General features: G+C 58.6%; 1 protein-coding gene across 1 annotated transcript; it reads right to left on the bottom strand.

The window, feature by feature from the left end:
* Nucleotides 1-2,286: 2,286 nt before the first annotated feature.
* On the bottom strand, nt 2,287-3,453 carry FAM163A (family with sequence similarity 163 member A; the record flags this gene model as incomplete). Its single annotated transcript, XM_084291118.1, has 2 exons — nt 2,287-2,688; nt 3,361-3,453. The coding sequence occupies 2 exons, from the start codon at nt 3,451-3,453 to the stop codon at nt 2,287-2,289; spliced, it is 495 nt and encodes a 164-aa protein (XP_084147244.1).
* Between the last annotated feature and the right edge of the window lie 9,414 nt (nt 3,454-12,867).

Genomic DNA, 12,867 nt, shown 5'->3' with positions numbered 1-12,867 from the left:
CACTCCTGTTTTGTATTTCAAAGTCCTCATTTATTTCTGACATTGAGTTTGGACCCACAGCTCAGCAACAAAGACAGAGAATAATAACAGGGGAAATCTGAAGTGGAAAAAATCTGAGATCCCTGCCCCCACCCTGTGCTGTTCCTTCACCATTCCCCAAACCTCACAACCCCCAGCTGTATCTCCCGTGTCTCCTGCCCTTTCGGACTCACCCATCCATCTGCAGCCACGCCAGGCCAGGGGTTTGTGCTGGCTGCCAGGACGATCCTCGCCTTGGCCATCCCACGACTTGGGATCTGCCTCGCCAGCCGCGGCACCCTGTTAGCTGGCAACAGGTCACGTTGCGTTTGCGCGTGATGGTGATGATGATCTGGTTGCCTTCCTCTCACCAGAGGGGTGACCACAGAAGCAAAGCCTGGTGTGTTATTCCCACCCGGAGCGGGTCGTGGCAGGAGGCCTTGCTTCACGCCAAGAGGTAGAGTTGGGTGCCGGGAGCTGCCGTGCCCTCGGGTCACGCTGTGATAACTTCACGTGGCTCCGAGCAGGAGGGAGACCTAGCTGAGCTCTGGCAGGAAAGGACAGGATTCGCCGGGTTAGCCAAGAAAAACTGTTAGAGACTATGTTCCTGGGGAGGAGGACTGGGTGGGAGCCAGGGACTATCAGCCAGGGAGCTTCACTGCTGCTAGCTTTCTTCTTCCCCCTGCCTGCCCTTAACGTGAGAGGCCATGAAGGCCTGCTCTCGCTGTTCGGAGAATGGAAGGAGACTGTAAAAGAGATGCAGCTAGGCTGAGGCTGGGGATAATGGAAATGCAATGTCTTTCTGGTCCGGAGATGGAGGAGACAGTGAATAATGTTTGCTCAAAAGGCTGTGTAAAATGCGGGCTGGGGCACGGTGGTGGGATTGGATTTGGCATTCATCTGGCTCCTTTTCTTTGGGTAGTATGAGCAGAGGTGCCAAGCCATGAGGAGGTCAAGCATGTCAATTAGCCTTTTGCCTGCTAACGAAGACATCTGAGGCATGTGCCTCCATACCGAGACCTCCTTCACCTGTGCTTGAATGGGGGAGGTCAAAAATTACCAATCCAAATCTTTCTGGTAATCCAATTTCCAAACTGTGGAGGTGCAAAAAATCCCGAAACCAAACCATTTCGACTTCTGAGCAGTTCTGCCTGATATGGCAAAGGCAAGGCAAGCGGCTCCTGCTCCTGCTTCTAGCAGCATCCGCACGGCCAGGGGGAGCTGGGCCGGCTGCATCCCTCCCCCTGCCATTAACAGGGAGCGCCGGTTGCTATGGGAAGTGCCCGTGAACGATGGAGACGTCCTTTTGGTCATTTTTCACCTAATTTGATTTATGGAGGAAGAAGGAACTTTCCCACGTTCGTTCTGCAGACGGAGCTGCTGGCTGAGCTGTCGTTAGCAGCCGCGGAGCCACCGAGCCCAGGCTCGGGTCTTGCAGCCTCTTCTTCCAGAAGTAAAGGAGGGGGGACCCCGAGCACCTGGAAATCACGCTCCGTTAGAGGTTGTGATCCTTGCACAGGAGGAGACCTGACCCGGCAGTCTCTGCTGTTGCGAGCAAAAGCCATCCTCAAACCAGCTGTGCTTGGCTGGGGGTCCAGGCAGGGCTTTGGATGCTGAAGGTGATCAAACTGCAGTTACCGAGGGGTGCAAACCTCCTCGTAAGTAAAGTCTCGATATCTTTATGGGCCCAAGCTAAAACCGCTCCTAAGGAAGCTCGTGAGGAGTGGAAGAGGTGGGGTTTTGGCTGCAGAGGGATCTACCTGTGCCCGTTCGCGTGGGTCTTGCAAGCAACTTTGCCTCCCCTCACGGCGATCCAAATCCTCTCTGGTAACTTCTCCTACATGCGTGCAGACCAATGTGGCCGGGAGCCGGTGCCGTTTTTGGCAGTAACACAGAAGCAAAGTGCTCACGGTGCCCCGGCCTCCCCGGCCTCGCATCCCCCTGTGCTGCAGGGGCTCCCCTCTCCATCCCTCGGGGCGGCTGCGTGGGGACTCCGGGGAGCCTCGGGTAATTAGGTTGGTTTGTACTGTACATAGCCCTCATTAGACAAGTCCCTTCAGGAGATAGAGCAGTAATTACACTTATTGTGGGTTCGGAGACCGCCGTCTCGACATCCTCCCTCGATGATGTCTCCCTTACCCGTAAAGCTTCGCCGTGCCGGCTCAGCAGGAGGGCTGCACGGGTGCCGCGCTCCTCCCTTGCACGGACCCCAACCCGGCCAGGGGGGCGAAAATCCCCATCCCCGAAGCGGGGCGCGTTGCGGGGGGGTCACACCTCCGTGCTGATGGCCCTCGGCGGGGGGAAGCTCTCGCGGAGGAGGCCGTGCCGGCTCAGCGAGAAGCCCTGCAGGGCCGCCAGGTTGACGGGCGGCCCCATCTCCTTGTAGCAGGCGGGCGCGTAGGCGACCCGCTCGCCCCCGTTGCGCACCATGTCGGGGGTCCGTATGTAAAAGGGGGAGCCGTAGGGGGAGCAGGTCGGGCAGCGGGGGTGAGCCCCGTGCTGGTTGAGCTCAGGGACAGGTGTGGGGCTGCCCTGCCCGTCCACGACGCGGGAGTTGCAGGCGTTGCACGTGCCGGGGTGAGAGTGCGCGGGAAGGTCGGGCTCTTCCTCTTCCTCCTCCTCCTCCTCCTCCTCTTCCTCATCGGAGTCATCTTTCTTGCAGCAGTAGTACTGCGGGAGAGGGACAGGGCTTTTATCAGAAAGCGCAGGCACAATGAGTTAGAGAGGAAGGAACGGGGAGAGGCTGAAATCCAGCCTCATCCGTCACGTTTGGCTGCTGCAACTTAAAGGCCAGCCTCGCCTCTGTTAATAAATAAAAATAATTACAAACAAACAAACAGAGTAGAGGTGGGAAGAGAAAAGTGGTGAAGCAGGAGTGGTTCAGCTGGATGAAACCTGGCAGGATGCAGCCGGGGGGGGCTCATCCTTTCCCCTGGCAGCGAGGTTAGCATGGGGAAGGCGTTTTGGGATGCCACCCCCCGAGTAACCGCTGTGCTGCCCGTCACGTTGCTGCATGGCGCAGACTTCACATTAACTTTTAAAAAGCAGGAGGTTGTAGCCGGCCGTTGTTGAAAGCCTCCTCGCCTAATTTACTTGGGGAAAAAAAAAAAAAAAAAGAGCTCTCCATCTGGTATTGCAGCCCCAGCCGAGCCTACACCTGAATGAACAAGCGCTGCAGATCCTCAAAAGCCTTGGGGGGAGGAACAGCAGCACCCAGGGAGATGTGGTGCTGCAGCTCCCTGCCCATCACCAACGAGAAGCCCCCCAGATCCCTCCTGTGCCAGCGATGCTGCTGGGATCCCCACAGCCCCCCGGTGTGACGGGGATGTCCCCAGCACTCACCTGTAGCCTACAGTAGCAGAGCACGGCAATGATGCACAGTAGGATCACAGTCGCTAGGATTCCCCCGGTGATAACAACAGTTCCCGCTGTCATCCGACCGATTCTCCATCAAACTCTGAAAGGCAGGATGTGACCGTAGGGCTCGGGGGCTACAAGGACATGGGGGCAGGCATCGCGTCCCCCCGCCACCTGGGGGCCACTTACCCAGGAAAGCGGTGGCCGAGCCTCGCGGTCACGCCGGCCCCGGGGTGGCCGGCCGGGGTTGGCAGCTCCGCATGGCCCCGGGGAGACGCCTGCGGCCCTGGGAGGGGGGAGAAGGAGAAAAAGGTGCTGTCAGCTCATCCCCCTACCCGCTGTCCCCTTTGGTCCGTCCCCAGAACCATGGCAAAATAATTCACTTCTGTAGGGAGCACGGCAGGGTGCTGCAAAAATGGGGAAGACCAACCCGCCAGGCTGGGAGAGGATGCTCCAAAATCTGTGATTTCAGCCCAAATGAGTGAGTTGCACCCAGGAAGCCCTGCTGGGCCATCCCGTGCCTCGGGTGATGCAGTGGCTTTGGGAAAGCGTGGGCAGGGCTGGCGCAGCCGCACTTCATTACCGGCCCCGCAGCCCCCTAATTGATAGGGCCCCAGAGCCAGCCGGGGAAATCTAATTACCCGCTGCCCACGTGGCCCTAGCTGATGGAGGGGGGTGGCAGCTTCCAGGCGAGACCTGCCGACCCCGCTCCTCTGCAGCACGGCCCCAGGCAGCTTCATCCCCATCTCCCTTCTCTCTCCATGCTGCCACACATCCCGATTCCTGCTCCCCGAGCCCCAGCCTGAGCTTTGGGAGGGGCATCGCTCAGACCTGGATGGGGCCAGATGAGGTCCTCCTGCAGGTTTTGCACCCTCAGGGACCACACAGAGGGGACAGGGGACAGCCAAGGAGGGATGCGATGCCTCTGCCACCCACCGTGGGGTTTGCAGGAGACCGACCCCCGGCAGGTCCAGCCTGCTGCAAATTGATTTCCTGCGCTCAGCCAGGCACCACGCAAAGCCAAGAGGATGGTTCGTGTTCAATTTCCTCCTCAAGCTGCTCTCACACGTGAAACAGGGAAAAAGAAAATAAAAAAATCCAAGAAATCGATGCGCCCAAAAGCCAGCTGATAGCACCATCCGTCAGCAGAGCTAACGACGGGGACGGACATGCGGCCGTCATAACCGAGCTGCACCCTGAGATGCTGCCAGGAGCTGGGGGCAGCAGGGACGGCTTGGGGACACGGGACAGCGCCTGGTGGTGTTATTGCATCCCGAGGCAGCTCCATTAGGAGGGAGGAGACGACAGTGGTTTGGCCGGGAAAGGCAAACGCTGACCTCTGGCAGCCCCCGGGAGGGAGCGCGTGGCAAGCCGGGGTGATGGATGCTGCAGGCAGCCGCTCGCATCCAGAAAACTTCATTTCGTGGGAGCCGTGATCTGATTTAGAGCTCCGAGGGCAGCATCCGATTAGCCCCAGGTCCAGAGAGAGAGAGTGGGCTGCCGCGGGGAGCAGCTTCAGCAGGGAGGGACCAGCCCCGGGGATGGGGCATCTGCTGCCCCACCATGGCGTGGGGACAGGGGACAGATCCCCAAGCTCTCCACATCCCCGGGGTGAGCCCAGCTGCCCCAAATGACCCAGAGGAGAACCCGGGTGGCTCAGAAAGGGCTTCAGCCCCAGGGTGAGCATCAGCACCCACCAGCACCCAAGCCACAGCTCAATGAAAGCAATATCTCTACCAGCATTAGGAGGGTCCCCTCCTTGAGGCTGCACCACCTCGTGTCCCAGTGACAAAGCACAAGGCGGCGTCCCCCATCCCCAGCAGGGACACAACACCTGGAGCAGCCACCTCCAGCTCCTCCGGGCGTGCAGGCAGAGCCGCTTGGCGCAGAGATACATTTCCTTTAATTGATGCCGCGTGGCAGCGCAAAGTTACGGCCTGGAAAGCGACTCTGGAAGCGAGTGGCTTCTATATTTACTCCCCTCGCCGTGCCGCCCACGTCAGATGCGCGCAGCTGGGAGGCGAGGCTCCAGCTCCCGTGCCCAGAAAGCAGCCGGATGAGGATTTGTTTTTTAGGACGCCACACACAGGGCCGGGGCTCTGCCCCCGTGCCCCCAGCCCCGTGCGAGTCAGGATGCTGTGGGCAAAGCGCCGGCGTGGCCCCAGCCCGGCTCTGCTCCCCCGGCTTCGCTCTGCAGCGCGGGGCTAATTCAATGAGATGTCTGCCTGGTAAATTAGCCCGGCCGCTGCCTTACCAGAATCCTCTAACAGGCCTAATTGGAACAAAACAGCAGCAGGGGCTGCCGCCTCCAAGCAGAGCAGAGGGCAGCTCCTGGCCTCTTTTGGGTCACGTTTTTTTTTGCCTCACTTGGGTCAAGCACCCGCAGAGCCGAGCCGGGGCTTTGCACTGCAGGGCTGCAGGTCAGGGCAGAAAGAACCCCAAATAAAAGAGCCCCCCTCTCCTGCTCCATCCACACATGGCCCCAGCCCGGACAAGGGCATTTCAATTGGATTTTTGGCTGCAGCCAGCCCTAATTCAGAAACAGGGGGGGATCTGGGCACGGCATCTGCAACCCCATCACAGCAGGGTCGGGAAAACTCTGATCCCAAGCTGCTGTGGAGGGCAGCGAGGAGAGCTCTTCCCAGCAGAAAGGGTTTTGGACACCCACTTCCAATTCGAGTTTTTTTTTGTGCTGTGCCCTGCAGTGTCTCAAGCCATGTGGGTTTGCCCCAGAAGCGTCGTATGGGAAATGAACCCTGCTTAGCCTCATGTTTGCATGCATCAATTGCAAAAAAAAAACAACAAGCAAACAAACAGAAAAACACAACCTCAATAAATGAGTAGAAAAGAAATTAGCTGGGGCTGCGAGGCCAGGATAAGGGACAGAGACCTCCGCTCGGTCCCCAGGGCTGCGGGCACACCCCATGCCAATACGATCTGCTCTGCTCCCCCGTTCGATTTTCTTGCCACTTCCACCAAAGGAGCGAGCGTGCTGTGGGGCTAATCCCATTAGGGGATTTAGCAACACCAAATCTGTCTTCATCCTGGGCGTGAATTGAACGAGGAGGATCAATCCCGGCAGTGTCATGGTGCTGAGCATCCCGGAGCATCCTGGTGGACCGGCCCCAGCAGGATCTGAGCGAGCACAGCAGCCAGCTCCCATGAAGGATTTTTTTTTTTTTATCTTGCATTAAGCCAATTTCCCACTGGCTTTTTAAACCTACCTCCATGACAGCCTCACCTCCAGGCTCTGAGAAACACCTTGCTAGCTCCTGCCTTGCCCTGGATGCTCTCACCGATGCTCTCACCCTTTCCACCTTGTTTCCATCACTCCCGTGAAAACCCCACGCCGGCCACCCAATTTCCAGCCAGATCTGCTCAGCCTCAGCACACCGTGAAACACGCAGCCCGATGCACGAAACACAACTCAGGCAAAACCTTTCCTTGCAGCTGCCGGCTCTGCTCCTGCAAGCTATGCCCCAGGGGAATGCTCTCTCTGAGCTTTTGCAAAGCCAACGGCTTCAGCCCCCGGGCAGTGCTGTCCCAATCGGGTCTGCTGTGGCTTGAAGTCACCCAATTGATTTGATTTGCTATAAAAATAAATAAATTATCCTGCTCAGGGATGGTGACCGCGCATCCTACGGGGCAGAGAGGAAAGGCGATGGTGTGTTTTTGGAGCAGGGACGGTGCCGCTCCTGGGGACACACAGGGGACGTCCCCCACATCTCCAGGAACCTGCAAGCGTGCCAGGGAGCCAGCGAGTGCTGAGGCTGGGATTCGATTAGCAAAGACATCGTTAAGGGGTAACGAGCATTCAGCAGCCAGGCGGGGAGAAGGAATGGGAGCTCTGTGGCCGACGCATCCCTGCCAGGAGACACGGGGTCTGCAGGGAATTTGCCCCCAAGCAGGGGATTCAGAGGCCCCGATGGGGGGATTTGTCATCTTTCCCTGCTGCCCACCCATCGTGGGCATGTCTGTAAGTTGTCAGCAGCTTTAAGGAACCTGGAGCCAAAAGGGCTGGCTACACCTCTGTCTTTGCCTAGCCAGGCGGGTGCCTTGCAGCATCAGGGAGCAGAAAACCCTCATTCCGCTGCTCCTCCCCAAAAATACGCCCTAGGGACGGTTGTGGTTGTAACCCCACTCCTGCAGTACCTGTGGGACTGAAGGGTGCTCCGCAGAGGTCCCTTTTCCATGGAAAAGGGCTGCAGGAGGGGGTGGCGGGGGAGCGCAGCCTCTTCCTGCGCATGATGCAAGACCTGCTGCTCCGGCTGCCAGCATCCCCCCGGCGTCTTTGCTGGGAGTATAAACAGATATTTATTTTAATGACTCATTAAGGCCTAATCACATTCACCGAGCAATACAGAGAGAGGAGCCTCCCACGTGCAGCAGTACTACAGCCGGGAGCGCTCCGCGGACCTTTTCCTCCCCAAAAGCACGGGCAGACAGAGCGGCGCTGCGGTGGGGCTGGGTGCCATTCCTGGAGCAATGGCAACACGGTCAGGATCCCAAAAGACCCAGAAAAGTCTGTTTTCCTCTTCCTCCTATCCACCCTGGGGGATGCTGTGGTCCAGAGAGAAACCAGGACCAGCCAGGAGCTTGGGGCAAGCTGGGTGCCCACCCGCAGAGCCTCAGACCAGTCACTGATGGGTCCTGGCCTTCAGGACCCGTGTCCTCTCCCCTCACTTTCTTTAGGGAAAAAAATAAAAAATGAGATTTGGTGACACTTTGGTTGCCCTCAACGGTGGTCACACCAAGAACAGTCCAAACTGGTGGGGAACCAGCCAGAACCACGTTGCCCTGCCAGGGTGCCGGTGCCCAGCCCCAACCCTGCTCTCCTGGGCTAAATCCCAGCAGAATCACTCCAGGAGCACTTCCAGAGCCCCTTTCTCCACAAAGCATTGAGAAAACCCCATCCATGGCTGCTTCTCAGGACCACCCGCTCCTTTTGGCCACCGCGTACCAGCAAGGAGAGGAGATGTAACGCAGCCAAGTGTGAGCCAGCTTTGCGGAGCAAACCCCTTGTTATCTGCTGGGTTTCAGAGCAGCTGTTTGGTTTTCAGGTTGATTTAGCCTGCGGTGGGGCACGGGCTCCCCCATCCTCGCCCAGCCCTCGCTGCCCGGCCGGTCGCACACGCAATGTCACACACGGCACTGAGGGAAATGTGGCATGAAGCCTCTTAGCACTGTCAGCAAACGAAGTGTGAAACGCGCTTTCAGGAAAACACAGGTAACAGAGCCTCGATAAATATTTCATCTGGGTGGGAAGGCAGCGTGGGGCGGCTGGGCTCGGGGGGATGCAGGCTGGGGAGGAAGAGGAGGCAGCCGGGGCAGGGACCGGCTTGTTTCTGCTTGCCCACGGGGTTTTGGGGTTTAGGCATGGCCACAGAGCAGACCCCAGGATGGGAGCAGCACTTGTATTTCTGCTCCTGCCCGTGGCTAAGCTCAGCTGGAGGCAGCGGGCAAGGAGCTTCTCCCTTTCTAGAAATCACCGCTCGGCTTTTCCTACCCCTGCCCTCCAGCCTGGTTCAGTTCACGGGTGGCCACAGCTGAAACGGTGCAGCCAGGCCCCAAAAAGTAATCCCATGGTGGAGGAGCCACACGATGTTGCTGGGACCCTCTGCTCCCGGGTTTGGGCATAAAGTGATTTCCCAGCCTTCGGCTGCGCCCTGCTCGTCCCCTCCGGGAGCATTGTGCCACCGCGCCCAAGGCAAATGGCTGGAGGATGCTCTGTGTTTCTCCAGGGAGCAGGGTTTGCTGAGTGGAAAACCTCCTGCACCTGATTCCTGCTCCATCTGGGATCTTTCAGCCTGGAGCAGAACGGTGATGATGGCCCCGATGACAGGGCTGAAACCTGTACCTGCTGGGGGCAAGTTCACCATCACCCGCTGCTCATCGCCCCATAGGGAAGAGCAGACTGCTTCTTGGCTGGTCAACAGGTTAAAGCCCTCCTAGAGGAATTAATCTGCTCTGAAAGCCCAGCTTAGAGCCCATCAGACCCCACTAGGAGGACGTTAAATGCTAACGAGCAGCCCAAACGCAGCCAGTGCCCCGCAAACGGCTCCACGTTGGGAGCTCTGCAGCTTGGAGGAGCAAGGGGCAAGGCTGGGGGTGAAAAACCAGAGGGCTGGTACCACAACCCTCCGTCGGGTGGAATATTCCAGGGCACATCAGAAACCCTCTCTGCTGTAGAGAGGATCAATAGCACGCCGACGAAATCCAGCTGCAAACGCTAACTCTTTCCACATGCCCTTTTCCAGGGAATACAATCCTCCAGGATAACCTTAAGAGACAACAAAAGCCAGACCACTAACTCGAGCACAGGTCTCCTCTAATTACTGAGGCTCGGCAAGAGATAAAGCAGAGATCCTTGGGACGAAACAAAAGGGTTTGATTTCCCTCCCTCGGCCAAGGGCAGCCATCATTTCCACTCAGTGGCGAGGCCGGGGGCCGTCGGGGCGCGATTCCCGGCCTCGACGCTTCCCAAACTTCACCCCGAGAAGCTCAGCAGCAGAGCGGGGCGAGCTCACCCCAGCCTCGGGTGGCCCCAACGAGTTTCGGGTGCCTTTGGGTACGCACCTGGCTAGGCACGAAGTTGGGTACCGGGACCCCAAGGAACCAAACCGCAGCCCCGGCGCTTCGCCCAGCTGAGGCTGCAGCCCACCCTGCACCCCCTGCCCAGCCTCCCTTACCCACGGAGCCCCCAGATCCCTTTTTCCCAACCCTATTTTATCCAACCTTTTTTTTATTATTATTATTTTTTTTTTTCTTTTTCTTTTCCCCAAATCCCCGAGCCTTACCTGGGAGCCGGCGGGGGGCCAGGAGGGCAGCACCGGCGGGGCGTGGGGAGGAAGGGGAGCAGCGGCGGAGGCTGAAGATGAGGATGATGAAGGGGAGGAGGAGGAGGACGAGCAGCGGCAGCAGCACCGAAGCCGGGAGGCAGCGGGCAGCCGGGGGGGGCGGCGGGGAGGAGTTTGCCGCTGGACGGAGCCGCCCCCGGCCCCGCACCGCCCCCGGCCCCGCCGCCCCAAACCCCAAACCGGGATCCCCCCCCCCCCCCGACAGACCCCGGGTGTCCCCACTCAGCCTGCGGCACCCCCCCGGCACCCCTCCAAATTCATCCCCTGAGCGCTTCAGCCTGCACCGATGCGGCGTGCAAGCACCCAAGGGACACAAACACACCCCCACGAGGGTTTTGGAGCCCCCAGCACCCCCAGATCACGACGAGGGGCAGACAAACCCTGCCTCCGGTCCCCCTTTTGTAAGCTCAGGTTAACACCCAGGCTGTCCTCGGACGGACACGGAGAGGAGTTTCTTCAGGACTCGGCCAACACCGGGCTGAGATTGCAAAGCCCCAGGAGGGATGCACGGGCCGGTGCTGAAGCCCCCCAGCAAAACCGTCCCCAGCCACCACCCCCAGCTCCATCCCAAAGCACACGGGATGCCGAAGATCCCAGTGAAACAAACACAAACCAGCGCTGCTCTGGCGAGCAGCAACATCAGCCTGCCGGCTTTTTGCTGCCGGCAGCGTGTCGCCCATCGCCGTTTCATTATTTTTTAGAGCAGCAAGAAAAGACAGAAGACAAAAGGTGGGATTCACGCCTTTGTGGCTGCTGAGAAAAGCTCGGGAAGGGGGGCACCAGATGCTCCACAGCAGGGAAGGATATGGGGAACAAAGTTGGTGGTTCCAGGCGGCAGGGTTTTACATAAAGCACAAGGATTGGGGTTAGCACCACCAGTAAACATAACAGCAGCTTGAGCCAGGACACTTCTTTCTTTCTTTTTTATTATTATTTTTTTTTAATTTTATTTTTTTTCTCTGTCCAGGGAGTGGAAAAGGAAGCACAAAGCTTCTCATGACCCAGAAATCTCCCCTGAGGCATCATCGCTGCCTCGCTGGCACCTCCGTTTCCGCTGCCTCCAGCCCCCGCGCGATGCAGGGACCAGAAACCTGCCCAAATCTCACCCTCCGACACGCAGTGCTCATGCATGCAATCGCCTTTCCAGCTCGTGAGTCTTGCAACTCACTTCGTGTCAGCCCAGAAAGCCTGTAGGAGGGTTGTAGGACTCCTTCTCCCTGCTGCTGGAAAAGGTTTCACAGCAGCAACTCCCCTCCTGCCCAGAGCATGTCCCAAAACACTGATGCCCAAGGATGCTGAGGAGCTGAACCCCCAGCTGCTGCCGTTGGGATTTCTTCTCTTCCACTTGGAGTTTTGCTCTTAGGTATGTTTTTAGAAGAGCAGCATCACTCAGAAAAAGCCTGATGGTGCACAACGCTGTCCCCAGCCTGCTCCTGCCCAGCACAAAGCCACTGAGACAGCCAGGTGGGTACGAGCACGCTGAGGGACACCATGGGTCCCCATCCCATGTCACTTATGGGGTCGGGAACAGGCTGGGGGCTGCTCGCAGCACCTCAGCACGATGCTCGCCGCCCCTTTTCCTCTTCCAGGCAGCCGGCCCCACTCCCTGGGGAGCTGGGAGCCAAGGTGCAGAATTCCCCTGGGCAGCACAGCCCTGCCAGCTGCACCTCGCTCATGGCACACCTCCCTGGCACTGCGTTCGCCTGTGCAAGCACTGGAAACAAGCCTGGCCCTCGTCATGAGGGGTGCTCTGAGCTGCATGGCCCCCATATCCCTGTTATTGGGGCCGGGGATGCGCCCATTGCTCCCAAGGCATGGGCTGGAGGGGAGACCTGGCATTGCCTTAATGCTGCAGGTACATATTTGTTTGATTTTTTTTTCCCCTTGGGAATTGGGGAAGGGAGGCCGTGTTCCCAAAGCGAGGATCCTTCTCCTCCACACCCAGCCCCTGGGAGCTCGCCCCAGGGCCGCAGCCGCGGGGGTGATGGAGGAGAGGCAGGAGGAGCCGGGAGTAACGTGGTTAGGCCGGAGTTATGCTGTCTCCTTCCCAAAGGCAGATAAATGACATTAAAGAGGAGCCCTTGTGTATTTTACAGCCAGAGACCAACGGATATTCCCCCTCCCCTCCCCGGGTGGGGGTTTGCAGCTTCTCCACGCAATTAGGCAGCAGCGTAGCATTAACCCATCGCACTCCCCCAGCTGGGAGCACGAAGCCTTTGCCCATCAGCCCCTGTGCGTCCATTCCCTCTTCCTTGGGATGGCTCAGGCTTTACTGGGGCTGTGGAAAACTTCAAGAAATTAAAACCCATAAAAAGAACAGCGTTCATTTTCACTCCAAGCAGGATTTTCCCCAGCCCTGCGGGAGAAGCACGGCTGCTGCCCCGATCAATGTTGGGCGCAGCGCAGCTCCCAAACGCCTCTTCCCTCTCTCCGGGTGTTGAACACGAAGCCTAAATATTTGATGAGGACAAGCAGCTTTTTCCGGCCACTGGAAGGAAGCGCTGCGCCGGCCGAGCGCCGCTCGATGCAGCAGCACGAAGCCAGATCCACAAACACCTCCGTGCCTTCCTCCTGCTGCCCATTGCATCCTATCTGCACCACCCCCACTTGCTCCCAAAGCTAGCCTCTGCTCAGG

Source organism: Netta rufina (assembly GCF_964035555.1).
Source record: "Netta rufina genome assembly, chromosome: 8".
NCBI lineage: Eukaryota > Metazoa > Chordata > Aves > Anseriformes > Anatidae > Netta > Netta rufina.
The sequence above is the reverse complement of the archived record's forward strand: the minus strand, read 5'-3'. Positions and strand labels throughout refer to the sequence as shown.